The 15,446-nt window shown below is 41.1% G+C and overlaps 1 protein-coding gene across 1 annotated transcript; it reads right to left on the reverse strand.

The window, feature by feature from the left end:
* Positions 1 to 4,713: 4,713 nt before the first annotated feature.
* On the reverse strand, positions 4,714 to 13,947 carry LOC110533431 (transforming growth factor beta activator LRRC32). Its single transcript, XM_021617627.2, has 3 exons — positions 13,653 to 13,947; positions 12,471 to 12,567; positions 4,714 to 9,405 (listed from the first exon to the last, which is right to left on the reverse strand). Exons 2-3 carry the CDS (start codon positions 12,561 to 12,563, stop codon positions 7,483 to 7,485), a joined length of 2,016 nt encoding a protein of 671 aa, XP_021473302.2. The 5' UTR covers positions 12,564 to 12,567; positions 13,653 to 13,947; the 3' UTR covers positions 4,714 to 7,482.
* Between the last annotated feature and the right edge of the window lie 1,499 nt (positions 13,948 to 15,446).

Consider the following 15,446-nt stretch of genomic DNA (forward strand, 5'->3'; position numbering starts at 1 on the left):
CAAAAGATATGCAAAATATAGTTCTCACACAAAAATCATCTAATTGGACTGTATTCTATATACGTCCAATGTTATGGCAAAATGACTATCATGGCATTGTCTCTAATGCCATATCTAGGGTTTTCCTACTTGGTGTGTTGCTTAGGCACTATCCTAAGTTGATAACTATATGATAAGTTTACAGCTGTAAGGCGCTAGTTTTGGGCAGTCTACAGGGATGACCTATGGACTTCTGGGAAGAAAACTGGTTGAGTGCTGTAGATTCAAAGGACTAGAAGTAAATGTTCAACTTTACTAAGGCTGGTATTTTGCTTGGACCCTTAAGTGATCCTAGCATAAATCCTAATTGGATGTTCCGTTGTGCATGTGCGTTTATGCTTACACAAGCATGTCAAGGGAAGAAAATCAAGTATCCTGGCAGATTACAACTTGTTCAGAATGAGTCTGAGGTAATTTGGTAATGAATGAGAATGAGAATGAGGTGATTTTCAGGTCAATGCCTGGAGGTCAGTCAGAATTGGTGTCGAGGGAGTCTAGTAGTCTTTTTTACAAGTCACTGTGTCTTCCACTATCGTAGTGGCGATAGGTATGAAGTCTATTTCATAGCTATGTTATCCACGGAGGAGCTTCTAATAATTTTCCTCCTGAATTAAGGATTATATTTATTAGTGGCATGTGTGTTAACCATTGGAAGAGTGCACTGGAGATTCCCTTCCACGTGCTGCACTCTGAGTGACTCCTATGTCGCTATTGTCAAGGGTAATTTGATTGGTTAGGTCTCTAACCTCCTTACTGATTGTTGCTGGTATTGGTACTGGTGCTCAAAGGGACCAGTTATCCTACCAATTTCTTCTGAAATATTATACTACCGGAACACATGATTGGAGCATTTTACTAGTTGTATTGTAGTTGAACCTACACATGGCAAGGAATGATTATTGTTGCCATTTGTTTTGGAGGTGGACAAGTCCATTGGACTTCCTTTATGACCAGTGTGGTACACCTCAGTACTATCTTAGACGTGTTCTAAGATAATCCCCGTCTAGGGGCCTGTCTGCTCCTCACTGTTCTCATAGGGGAGTTTACAACTAGATTTGTTTTATGCTCTGGCGGCAACGTACGGTGTTGTCCGTAGTCTCGAGATTGATTAGATTGATGGTTAGTGGACATATTCCCCACAAAGTGGAGTGGTCATTCGCAACGACGTGATGTGCCATTTCTGTTCAAGGTGGAAGCAGATTGACTTTTCCGATTTTGAGTGGGCTTGGCTTTAACGAGGCGTTTGACCTTTTTCTTCACTACCTTTGTATCAGAGTCCATAGACAAAGCCCGGGGGCTTGTTTCTTTATCAAGCGGGCCCTGGATAGGGTCTTGAATGAGAACGGGAGAAATTTGAACTTTAATGTCCTTGCTATGGGTGTTAATTCCTGCGGACCTGGTGTCCGGTAATTCCTTGTCTAGTCCTTGTGATTTATCTTTTTGGCTTGTTTGGGCGCCGTACTCAGATTATTGCATGGTTTGCTTTTTCCGTAAAGCTTTTTTGAAATCTGATACAGCGGTTGCATTAAGGAGAAGTGTATCTAAAGTTCCATGTACAACACTTGTATTTTCATCAACATTTATTATGAGTATTTCAGTAAATTGATGTGGCTCTCTGCAAAACCACCGGATGTTTTTGGAACTACTGAACATAACGCACCAATGTATACTGAGATTTTTTTATATAAATATGAACTTTATCAAACAAAACATACATGTATTGTGTAACATGAAGTCATATGAGTGTCATCGGATGAAGATCATCAAAGGTTAGTGATAAATTTGATCTATATTTCTGATTTTTGTGACTCCTCTCTTTGGCTGGAAAAATGGCTGTGTTTTTCTGTGACTTGGCTCTGACCGAACATAATCATTTGTGGTGCTTTCGCCGTAAAGCCTATTTGAAATCGGACACTGTGGTGGGATTAACAAGAAGTGTATGTTTAAAATGGTGTGAAATACTTGTATGTCTGAGGAATTTTAATTTTGAGATTTCTGTTGTTTTGAATTTGGCGCCCTGCACTTTCACTGGCTGTTGTCATATCGATCCCGTTAGTGGGATCTCAGCCCTAAGAAGTTTTAAGGAAAGCATTATTCAAGACCACAAAACTGGAACTATCGTGAGACATTACATCTGACTTATGAGTAACATCTGAATCAAGGCACTATTTACATCTGTTAAATACACTCACCATTACTTATACATTTGGGGTCACTTGGCAGAAAGTGAAAGCTTTAGTGTGGCTTCAATATTTTTAACACCCTCACTAATATGTGAATCATTTTGGTCATCGACTGCGGGTTCCTAACTCCCAGTTGTGGAAAAAGTATGCAAATGTCATAGTTAAATAAAAGTAAAGATACCTCAATAGAAAATGTTGCAAGTAAGAGTGAAAGTCCCCCAGTAAAGTACTACTTCAATAAAAGTCTAAAGGTATTTGGTTTTAAATATACTTAAGTATCAAAAGTAAATGTAATTGCTAAAATATACTTAAGTATCACAAATATAAACCATTTCAAATTCCTTATATTATGCAAACCAGATGGTACCCTTTTCTTGTTTTTTAAATTTACGGATAGCCAGGGGCACACTCCAACACTCAGATATCATTTACAAATGAAGCATTTGTGTTTAGTGAGTCCGCCAGATCAGTGGCAGTAGGGATGACCTGGAATGTTCTCATGATAAGTGCGTGAATTGGACCATTTTCCTGTCCTGCTAAGCATTTAAAATGTAACGAGTACTTTTGGGTGTCAGGGAAAATGTATGGAGTAAAAAGTACATTATTTTCTTTAGGAATGTAGTGGAGTAAAAGTAAGAGTTGTCAAAAAATATAAATAGTAAAGTACAGATACTCCAAAAACAACTTAATTAGAACTTAAAGTATTTTTACTTGAGTACTTTACACCACTAACTCCATCCGTGACACAGATGCACTAGCATTTTCCTTCCAAAATCAAATACTGCTCCCTCTGATAGCTTCCTGTACCAAATGCTTGCTCAGACAGTAAATTACCTAATTGTCTGTCCTACTCATGGGGGGCCTATAAGTCACAGGGCCCGAGGGCCGAGGGGGAGGAGGCCCTCATTAGTCTGATGGTGAGCCTACTTAGGCCTCACACACAAACAAACACACACGCATACACATGTTTCTATGGCACCAGTCTATAAAAGTGGCCCTGCAGTGCAATCCACAGGGGCCCTTTGGATTGGGGCCAGTGTGAATAATAACATAGAAAACTTACCCTGCTTTCTACTCTAGTGGTAAGTGGTTGCTCCATTAACTTATTTTGGGACTCCGGGACTTCAACAGTTTGTGTTCGCCTAAACACACTACTTAGCCCCAATCAGACATAGAGCTGTCAAGCCCTTGTAGTGCTCATGTTGGAAGAAAGGTGTAGTTTAAATAAATCATCAAATGGTTATTGGTGAGGTAATGGTAGAGTACATGTAACCCAATAAATAAGGTAACAATTTATTTAAGTAGTCAATTGGTAGATGCTCTACAGACTAACAGTAACATTTCAATTATCTCCTAACCCTAACCCTTATTCTAAACCTAACCCTAACTGTTACCTTAGCAAGCAGTTGCTTATCGACAGATAGTTTGTTGATTGTATGAGAAAAATCTACAGATGGAAAATCTAGACTATCCAAAAAAAGTATGACCATATATAACCACTTTTGTTTCTTTATACCTTTCACTGGCCCACAGTTTGGAATTGACCTCCAAAATCTAACATAGGAGTTGATTGAATTTATTTTGATTAAAAGTGTAGAGTCTAAAGTTCAACATTCACCCTAGGCTTTGAGAGAATGCACAAAATAAGTTGTGCACAGTGCTCATTTGGGGTTTAGGATAAAAGAGGATAATGTTACTGGGATGATCCCTGTGCATGCCACATCCATGAACACTTGCATTGTTTCACAAATACCTCAGAGACAGTGGTGCATCTTTAACACACACACCCCTGGTGTTGCTGGGTAATCATGATCACTTTTGATCATGACAGGCTCTAAACACACTATTAGAAATGGAATCTTGCACCACATCTTTTCACCAGGCTTAAAACCACAGTGAAAGTTTAATAAGAACACATCAAAAGAATGAAGCAACCCAAAACAAAACAGATCTATAGTGGTCGGTCCATTTGGAAATGTTGGTCTTTCCGGCCAGACCTGCATGCGTCAGCCTGCATCCAATAAGTTGTCAGTTTATATATCTGTGTCCTGAGGTATTTCCTGTGAGCCTGCATCCTGTTATGAGGGGTCAGAGGGGGCTGCTGTATGGCTGCTATCTCAGAAAATCTCAGTCCCTTAAGTTAAAAAGAAAGAGATGATAGAGCAGTGTTCTTGGTGGAGAATAGTAATACACTGTGCTATCTGTGCCCAGGGAGTCCAATCAGAGAGAATTTGACTTGCAAGAGCATACGTTCTATTATTAAGCATCTTCCCAGAACCATGACAGGATTACATTTAATGCCCCAATCTTATCTGCTTCAGGAAAATTAATTACCTGGGTCATGTTCATCAGGGCATGCAACAGGCAATGTTTAATAACTGGGATTTTTTTGTTGTTTCTGTTTTTTTTTTCTTCCATTTAGTGTCAAATGAACATGATCCCGGTTAGTTGAATAGCTCCTGAAGCTCACAATGAAAACAAAGACAACAGATTCTGATTCACAGATCATTTACTTAAGAAAATACAAAACAATATAAATATATATTTTTTTACCGTAGTTCAAAATAGATCCATTGTAATATCCTTCATATGCTGTACATGTAAAAGTGGATAGATAAAACAGAAGCAAGGGTGCAACTTCAATTTAACATTGCATTAAACTGTATGTAACATTGTCAGTAACATTTCAGTACATATGAAAGTGACATAACACCATCATAACCATTCTCCATTTATGCTAATATCCTTTCTTTATTAAGCGAAACATACACAGCCGTATCTTTGATTAGCCTGTATAAGCATACCATCCAAACTGAACCGCCAGTCTAGCGTTTCGCTACACACACGTGTGGCTTAAGATATTCATGGCATTATATTATATTATTGTCCATTTATGTAAAATGTTGATCACTGACTGTTGTCTGTGGTGGATGTCACTTCAAGCAGCAGATTACTTCTTTTGTCATGTACATTAGTTTGACCTTTGACGGTTTCACTTGAAGTTCAGTCATGTGGGCGGGCAAAAGCAGCAAGAGGGTTACCCCAAATGCAGTACTGTGACTCTGCATGAACAGTGAGAAACAGGACAGAACTCTTCTTGTCGTGCTATCTCTGGAACAAATATCTATAAATATGGTTCAGGTCATATTTCCCTCACCAAGTATTTCCCTTGGCTTGTTTTTCTTGTTTAAAATAGTCCTACCATTAACAAGAAGATAAGTAAGGGACCATATCCTTCCTTCTATCACATCCAACTTAGAAATACACTATAATAATGATTTCAGTACGTATGCAACAATGCCCTATGTAAAAGGCAGAAAGCAAACACATCATGCAATGAACTCTCGACACAGTTTGGTATGTCTTTGTTTGTCACTTTGTCACTTCTTTGTTACTTTGCTTTGTTACATCACTGACCTGTTGGGGCAAGTGTTCCATTTGCGTAAGGCTTAGGACAATTCTAGTCTGGGGAATCTCTAGTGTTCATGATTGGTCTTGTGGGCTAGGCCTACGCAGATAAAGAGGCCAAGATCTCTGTGAGAACAAATGCAACATGGATAGCTTCCCTGTGAATAACAAAGCAATCTTTCTTCAAAATGACATTGATTGTCTCAAATCCGTGCATTTACGTGATTTTGATTGATCATGGAGATGCTGGTGGAAAAACCTGAATGTTACGCAGTCAAGGATTTCAGTCTGGCATGAGTTCACTGCAACGATGATTAAGGGACCAAGCCTATCCAAATTCCCTGTGAAGAAAGCGTGGGGTTGATGTTTGCTCCTCTCACTCTGCTCTGTCATTCAACCGACATAGGGAGAAAACCTCGAGCCAAAGGCCAGATTAGAATGCATTAAACAAGGCTTTTGTTTCAGTAAAACAAAACAAGTCCTCCTATCTGTTAAAGCCTCACTAATCCACTGTATCATTTAACTTATCAAACCGGTAATTTTACTTGACAGCCTCTCTATGTATGGTAGCAACCAGAGAGGATTTCTGGGGAAAAAATGTTTTTGACTAATGCCCGTAGCAAGGGAAACCCAGCATTGTGAAATTGCAAATTATTATTTAGTATGGGCTTTTGCAAGAGTCAGTTTATCAATAACAGGAAAGGTATCTGCGGTGCCCTACAAGCTGTGAAAACAAGCTACATTATTTTCTGTCGGTGTTCCGACAGTACTGCTTCCTTTGGAGTTATTGCTTCAATCCTGTTTTGGTTCCCCCATAACACCCCTATCTCTACCAGTGAAAAATACAAAAATACAGCTACGAAATTAATATTCACTGCAACTCCTCTGATAGGAATTACCCACAGGAGGAGAAATGATTCACGTCTATACAGTACATCCTATTCATGTCCCACAAATAGAATCTGTAAATTTGACAAAACACTGATTGAATACTAAAGTAGTGTCACATTCATCTATTCTAAAGAACTGCAGCCATGACCTTCACACCCTGTGGTTTCATAATGATTTGCTGATTTTGAGATTAATTGAAGAGAGCTCTCCACTCTGCCATTACATGGCACTGATGGGCATGTTTGCATTATGCGCTCCCCACTTAGTGTCATTTAGTCTATATTACAAAAATACCTTAGTCAAAAGCAGGTTAATAATAATAAAATAAATCTACAAATACAATACAATTAAAGTGCAAACTACTGCATTGAGAAAGAGAGGTGTTGGTGTATGGCCATAGGTTTGGACCAGCAAATCTAATGCATATCAGCTGACCCTGTGCAGTCATTAAATAATGGCTACATTTCTATATACTGTATGTGCACGTGATAATGATATAAAAAGTGACCACATTCACCCTCTTGTGTTTCACATAACTGTATGTTATTAACTAGAAGAAGAAAAGAAGAGAACAACACTTTCAATTTATGCAACTTCTATAAGCCATAACGTGTCACCAATCTGACCCCAAATGAGTCACTGTGCTTCGGTTGATCAAATCTGTACTGTCATTGACGTAGTTTCCCTCTCTCCAATAAAGTCCTATTGTTGTGGTAATTGTTTTTGTGTATTTTTCTTTAACTTCACAGGTGAGCTGAAATATCTAATGGAGCCATTTCCTTCAAGACTTGGCTCCCATGTTCCAGAACTCAGCACATTCCCTCCAAAATTGAGATAACATTTGGAAATGGTGCACACTTCACATTGAAAGGCACCAACAGGCTCTGGTTTTCTCAGCCTAGTAGTCTCTGGGAGGAGACATGTCCAGCATCTCTTTGTCCTCAATCACAGGACACCTTCTTTAGGCCCTGAAGCTGATGTTGAGCTTGCGCCTTTTGGGGTGGCACACCTTGGAGAGCACCACCAGCACCGCTATCAGCACCAAAGCTGTCACCACGATGACGATAATGCTCACGCTCTTACTGTCCAGCTTCTGACACTGCTCTTGCGTCACACTCCCAACATTCACCTCCACTGGCTCCGAGTTCTCTGTGTACTGGCAGGTTACTATCGCGATGTCCGGGATGACCACATCAGAGTGCTGGAGCATGTTGAGGAAGCGGGGGTTGCTGCAGCAACTGAGAGGGTTCGAGCCCATATAGAGGGTTTTGAGCGTCCGCTCCAGGACCAGGACTGTGTTGTACTCCAGGGTCACCAGGTTGTTGTTCTGCAGGTTCAGGGACTCGATGGAGGACGCCTTGTTCCAAAGGGGGAGAGTGGTCAGCTTGTTGGTGGACAGGTCCACAAATTTGAGACTACTTAGCAGGGAAAGGTCCGTGTTCAATTCTGGGATGTGGTTTTCTCTCAGTGAGAGATTAGTTAGGGAGGTCTCCAAACTAGAGAAAGCATTCTGGTGAATTTCCAAGCCTGGGTTTAGGGACAGGTCCAGCAACCTGAGTGGGGTGCCATTGAAGGCATAGGGTGGCAGAACCTCAAGATTGTTTCCAGAAAGGTACAACAAGTGCAGGCTTGGTATTGATGTAAAGGAGACACAGCCTGGAGGATCCTGGGAGTTGTGGTCTGTCTGGGGTGATTTTCGCTGTGAAGGGCAGACTTTCAGGTAGTTCTGCTGGAGGTGAAGGCCTCTTATGCTAGGCAGTCTTTGGAACATTCCAGAGTCCATTATGGTGAGGAAGTTCCCTTGTAAGAAGAGTTCCTGCAGTGACCGTAGGGTGTTCTCCCCAAATGAGAGGTTTTGTAGGGCATTGTAACTCAGGTCCAGGGTCTTCAGAGAGTTCAGAGGGCTCTCCTGGTCTATAGAAAAGGCCCCGATACAGTTATTACTTACGTTAAGATGCACAAGGGACACCATGCTGCAGAAGTAAGACATCGGTATGCTCTTTATCTGGTTGTAGCTCATGTTGAGGTACTTGAGCCTTGAGAAGTCCTGGTGTCTGCTCATTCCACCTGACTGCGTGTGAGGTACGAACGTGTCTCTGAAGTGCTCGAGCTCATCGGCAGTTCCTGTGGTATTGACACTCATCAGGTGGTTCCTGGACAAATCCAGGTACATGAGCTTGTTCCTTCTGGGGAGAACGGGGAAGTAGTGGATATTGTTTTCCCTCAGGTCGAGGTAGAGGAGCTCATACTCTAGGTCTGAATCTGTGGTTTGGAAGCACTCCATGCTGTTCTTACTGAGGTTCAGCACCTTGAGTTTGGAAAGGTTAAAGTCAGTGATGCAAGTGATGGAGTTAATGGACAAATCAAGCTCGGACAGATGGAGCAACGAGTCAAATGCTCCGTCCTCAATCTCTAAGATGACGTTGTTGTGAAGATCAATGTTTCTTAAGGCCAAAGCTCCGCAAAAGGTCTCCTTGCCCACTTTGGTGATACTGTTGCCATTCAGAGAAAGGTTCATTAGTGCTGGGGCTTCACTGAGAAAAAAGTTGGTCATCCCCGTGTACAGGCCATTGCCTGAGAGGTCAAGCCTTTCCACAGCCGTAAGAGGCCCAATGCTGGTTTTCGAAACAGCAAAAACATCCAAGTAATTACTGGAGAGGTCCAGCACTTGCAGATTGGTCATGTCTTTGAACAGACCTGGCTGGATGAACTGGATCTTGTTGGAGTGGAGGTTCAGATGATGAACGGTGGTGTAGATTGCTAGAACTTCTTGAGTAATGTTTTGTAGAAGGTTACGAGACAGGTCGAGCTTTTGAATGCCATGAGGAAGCTTGGCTGGAACGGTCCTCAGGTTCAGATCGTTACAGTACACGTCATTCTGGACCTGTGAACAGAACAAGGAAAGATAACTACATGAGCTTTGACCTTCACAGCACCACTGCACACTCCCAGAAGACCACAAGTCACCTTGACACTACACTATCACAGACCAAACAGACCAGAGAGTTGTTTTACTGACCATTGTATCTGTGTTCTTGGCAGTCAGGAAGACTGTGAGGCTTGTGGGGATTTCACCTCATAAAACAAGCTCTTATTACCTTGGGATTTTCAGAACGCCTGGTGGACAAAGTATTTCCATATTTATTTTAGACATTCAACTATTCACTTATCAGTGTGGCTGGTAATTGAAACCATATGGCATGAGCCCTCTCTAAATACAACACATAAAAAACACACACGCACACACACTCACATAAAACAAAGTGGATTTAGGTTCTTGGCATACTTGTGGTTTTGACGTCACCAGTAAGCATTCCTTAGTTCATTTTTTGTCTAAAAGACAAGCTTTTCTGAAAGAGTTCTTCTGGCTTTTATCAAAAAGTGTTCACTTATATGTTTTTGATTAATAACTTAATATGCATGTAAAAGTACTTGCAAATCACAAGTCATACTGTACATCATCATATGATCTAAAGATGTTATAACAGAATGTAATACTGTTATAGAAAGGGAAATAAATTGAGGTACGTACAGCACATTTGTAAACCACCAAGTTTTTTTCCATATATTAAAGCGAATGCACAAACAATTGACTGCATTTAGATATATTCATACTGATACTGTACATTTGTACATCCACTGTATATCAACTGTATACCCACTGTATAATTGTATATCCACTGTTCATTTTCTTACAGCTCTATGCTCACTCTTCCAAGTTGTATATAATGTATGCAAACTTTGTTTTAAATTCCATAGTCTGTATTCTGTCTCTAAATATTGTCTATGACTAGAAGCACCATATCACCAAGTAAAAGTATGTGTAAATGTACTTGGCGAATGATGGTGATTCTAATTCTTATTCTGGACACTGCCTCAAAAAATGAAAACACCATCTCCCTCTAATCTATTTCATTCAAACTGGCACACTGATATCAGTTCTTGCAGTCTAAAGAGGCAATTTCCGGCCCAGTTCCAAATCATCCTGCCTGTTTATACAGTTTTCCCGTCAGTAGTCAGGAATGCGATACATTCCCAGGACTACAGCAATAGGAATTTCATATCAGATATTGTTTTCTTATGTCTTTGCCAACAAGATCTCACGGTCTGACTTCAGCATTCAACGTTTGTCCAGGGGGATAAATGTCAAACTTGATGGTTAAGTTTCGGCATTAATTCCGGTTGGTTGAGGTTTGGGATAGGGTTAAAATAGAAACATACTCAACGTTATATTTAGGCATCAATTACGATTGGTTAAGTTAAGGGTTAAGGTTTGGGATGGGGTTAAAACAGAACCATTTCTAAACGAGTGCCTAGCACTGGGATTGAACCCGCAAGACTTGAAGCCATAGTTTGCGGTTCAAGCCCCTCCTCTATCCTCATCCACACCACCCTAGAAAGCCGCGAGCCTAGTAGATGGTAATAGGCACTCACGTTGGCCCTAGTGGACGGTATAAAGGCATCTCCTGATGTCCTCGGGACATGGACAAATGTTGAATACTGAAGGACAAATGTTGAATACTGAAGGACAAATGTTGAATACTGAAGTGGATCTGGTGTGACCTGGCTGATCTCCGCAAATGGTGGAATAAGGAGAGAAGGAAAACACCAACGTGCTGTTCTATGGACAGAAAGCAATGCCTGAGCCTCTTTTAGTAAAGGACTAACAAAGGACACTGTGTAACATCAGGTCCAGATTGATAGGTACCTGAGAGAGGAAACATTCCCCCTACAGAAAGCAGCCCTGAGGCTTTCAGCTCGTTAATTTGATCCGTTTGGCTGTGGACATAGAGATGCTTCATCCAAATACGGAGCTAGACCGAGATTACATATTTGTCAACACAACAACAGGAAGAGGAAGTCAGTCAGTATACCCAAGATGCCAAGAAGAGTCTGACATTAAGTCAGAGATTACACATTTGTCAACACAACAACAGGCAGAGGAAGTCAGTCAGTATACCCAAGATGCCAAGAAGAGTCTGACATTAAGTTCAGCTATGTCTAAACACCCTCATTAATGTAAGTACTTGGACGATTAGAGTTGAATACACTGCACTGTCTGCAAGTGATTTGAGACATCACAATCACAGTGCAGAGCTGTGAGGTAATGGCACACGTGCCTCCTCTAAGACTGTAGCTTGCTTTTATCTTGCCTGGGCACATCTACTTATTCTTCTCCATCTCAAAATGAAACAGTGTAGGTGTGACTAATCATGGGTTATGTGGTCACACTGTATGTTCTGTTATCTGCGGTTCAGAGCAGGAGCAAGCAGCATGGCTAGAATAACAAAAACTATTGGTTTAATATCACAAGACTCCAATAGAAACGTTCTATGCCCCTGGACAATTCGAAAGTACCTGATATACTGTACTTAGGATATACAATACATGAGAGAAAACTGCCAAAACTCTCAGATAACAACATCAAGGTATACACTAGCCACTGCGCACAGACATAAATTCAACATCTATTCCCCGTTGGTTCAACGTAAATGCCTTGTAGTGAAGTGGAAACAACATTGATTCAACAAGTGTGTGCCCAGTGGATACGCTAAAAGCGCAGTTTTGCAAATGCTATAGTAGAATATAGATATAATAATACTCAACTATTCTTGGTCAAACTCAAAACGACAATAAAGCATAGGATACACCATCAAAACCGATTACAGAAATATCAGTTATCAGCAATTATCAACACTATTCCTCCCCTCTATGTTACTAAAATAAGGGGTCTCACTTTAAATGAAAACCCCATAAAATAAGTGGCCAATAATAATTATTAATTTTATTGCACATATTTTAAAGCGTTGCAAAAAAAGTGCATTACAAATAAATATGTTATTATTATTACAGGGTAGTTACATATTTGACACATAGTTGAAATACTTCTAGTTGGCATACTAGTATACTATGAAAACATTTCAAAAGTCTTTTGATGCAGCAACTCACCATTTGACAGGGGGAGAGTTGGCGTGGGGGACGTAACAAGGATGCTGCAACATCACTGACGATGGCCAGGACCAGCCAGAGGTAGGCTGCCATGGTGCTGTGACACAGAGAGAGAGCACACATGAGTGCAGGAAACACACTGATGGGTTTATGACATGAACTGAGACCTGTCATTTATTCCACTTGCAACGTCATATCGCTGCTACTAAGAATTCATGACTGAGCTTAACCATGCATGTCTTGGTTCATTTGGGTAGGTCCGCACATGCAAGGCTTAAATTGTGATTATTTCTTAAATCATGAGAATGATTTTGTTGGTTAGTTTCCTCAATGTCTCTGGTGTCCACTGACCGCCAATAACATTTGCAAACTTCATCAATCACAATATGACCCTTCATGAGAATATGGAATACTAAACAATATTACAAAGAATGAGAGTAAGAGAAAGATTGGTTTGCTCAATAAGTGTAATTGCAGTGGACACATACAACATGGTACCATGCTACTATATTTAGTACTTGTTCCTCTCAGGCTTGTTTTTAGTTTTAAGTTTTAAGTGACGCAAAAGGAAACTCCCACTGATCACTCAAGCCGAGATCTAAAAGGTTAATTACTATAGGAACAAAGATGGTCTTTAACCAACAACAAGGACTTGTTTTGGTTCTTACAGTTGAAGAGCTGACATTGGATATCATGCATCTTTATTGTCTCACCACAAACAGTAGAAATTAATAGATATTTCTGTGTCATACTGTACCTACAGCAAAAATCAAGACTTTTATTGCATGACTTTTCTTTGCCCTGAACACAATGCTGTCAACATCACTCAGGTAACATAGGAAAATACCCTCTGAATTCTCAGTGAATGATACTCTCCTCCAAGACTCCCCAATAGCCCACGAGAACATAACACTCCTACCCAGCAAGTACAAAAACATTTCACACATTTGCTCTCAGGTATTAATCTGTACACCCATCCACCTCTTTTCTCATTGTATTCTTTACACATTTACATAGAACATTCCTTCCCCTACTCCACAACCTCCACTGCTAAGTGTATCATTATCCTCTCCTCTGTCCCTCTGAGGACCATTCTACCATTTTACAATACATTCTTACCATTCACCTTAACCAGCAAGCAACATAATGAGATATTATCCAAAGTCGTCCATAGGTGTTTACCTCTCCGAAATGGTTACTTTCCCATGCAGAATCTTCTGCTCATGCTGCTGCTGCTGTGGTACTCTCACATCCTCACTGACACACTCCTACACACTCTCACACACAGCAGACTCTACCCCGCACCTTTTAGCGCTGGTCCCGGGCTGACACATCCTGTGAGAATATCCTGCATCATTGTTGTTTTTCCCCTTCTCTTTTTTTTGGGAAATACCTTATATGGGATTTGGAAGTCCATTTTCTCTGTACTTCCTCCCATATCACATTAATTTCTCTCTCTCGTATCCTTCCTTCCTCCCTCTCTCTCTTTATCATTGTCTTTCTCACTCTGTATCTCTTTCTCCCTCTCTTCCTTTGTCTGTCTCTTCTTTCTCTCTTTCTTCTCCTCCCTATTTTCATCTATCGCTCATCAGTCAGAAGTGCTGGGTCTTAATTCTTTGTGACTTGTCGTTCCCACATGTTGGCAGTTGCTCATTCTGGAACAGCTGTGTACATAGGGAGGTTATAAATTCCTTGTATCTTTCTGTAAACAGTTAGGCATGCAAACATATAAAGTTCAAAAAGCGCTCGGCTAAGAGGCTATTTATTATGTGGTCTCGGTAGTCTCCATGTCCAGCCAAGTTATTATAAACTAACCAGATCGTTATCCTATTCTTCAGAGAAAGACAAACATACATATTCACAAGACGTACACTTTGGTAAGTAACATGCCATTGGCCAAATTTCAAATACTGTTGAAGCCTCAACTGGGGATGTTAAAGATACAGATGCGCATTGCACAGACAGACGCCCACACACGCCCGCACACACACACACGAACGCACATGCACGTCCGCACAAACACTCACCCTTTCCATCCAAAAAGGTGACGTCTTCTGAGGTGTTGTACCATTCCAGAATTGAATCTCAGAAATATGGTCCTCTCACCCCTAGCTCACATCCAGAGGTGTACATTAAGTGAAGTGAATGTCCATCTGTGGCAGTCCCCTTTGCAGCTTCCTCGGTCCAATTATATTGAGCACAATGGGGAATCCCATTACATGATATGCCTATCCCAAGGGATACAACTAGATAATATCCAACTTCGATAACAATGGACTATTCAGTTCTATCAATAGTTTACATGTTACAAAGTTTCGTCAATATCTGTCATTAACTTAACTCCGTCTTTGAATTAGCTCCACTAAATGTGAAAGGGTGAGCCATTCTGGATAGGTATATTACCTTGTGAGCACACCTGTTTGAGTGAGAAGGGTGCACCTGCAGCCTTCAATTCAGAGGGTTCCTGCATGTGGGCATTTCTGCATTTGCATCAACCCCTCTTTATACTTCTTTTGGTCCATTTTTAGGCTATATCTCCAGTACATAAAAGGGAAGCAGGGACGCTCCAGTACTGTAGATGCCGGTAATGCACCATAACGTTGGATGGCAACCTCAGATAAACCCAACAGAAGAAGAGGAGGGGGCGTCAACAGTAACTAGCTATAGCTAGTACACACCAGTAGAGTGTCCTTTGCCCCAGCCTGTTGGGCACTGTTCTCCCGCAGTTCTGTTAATGATAGCAAGGTCGGGTGATTGGCAGGTGGGAGCAAAGGATACTGTGTGCTAGCCTAGCCAGCTAGTCCTAAGGAGGACTCCGGTACACAGCAGGCTAGCTAGCACACGGTGTCTCGCCTGCTGTGTACCAGACCAGCTAGCGGTAGGCGGGGCCGACACCGGTAGACAGTGTACTTCACCCCCACCTGTCGGGCACGATTTTCTCCAGTACACAGCAGGCAGGGGGTGACACCGTGTGCT

This window comes from Oncorhynchus mykiss, chromosome 10 (genome assembly GCF_013265735.2).
Source record: "Oncorhynchus mykiss isolate Arlee chromosome 10, USDA_OmykA_1.1, whole genome shotgun sequence".
Taxonomy (NCBI): Eukaryota; Metazoa; Chordata; class Actinopteri; order Salmoniformes; family Salmonidae; genus Oncorhynchus; species Oncorhynchus mykiss.

Excerpts from the sequence above, each read along its gene's own strand:
- LOC110533431 (XM_021617627.2), bottom strand. The coding sequence starts at position 12,563 with ATGGCAGCCTACCTCTGGCTGGTCCTGGCCATCGTCAGTGATGTTGCA. Across the intron at positions 9,406-12,470 it reads AACTCTCCCCCTGTCAAATG|GTCCAGAATGACGTGTACTG; the intron begins GTGAGTTGCTGC and ends TTCTGTTCACAG.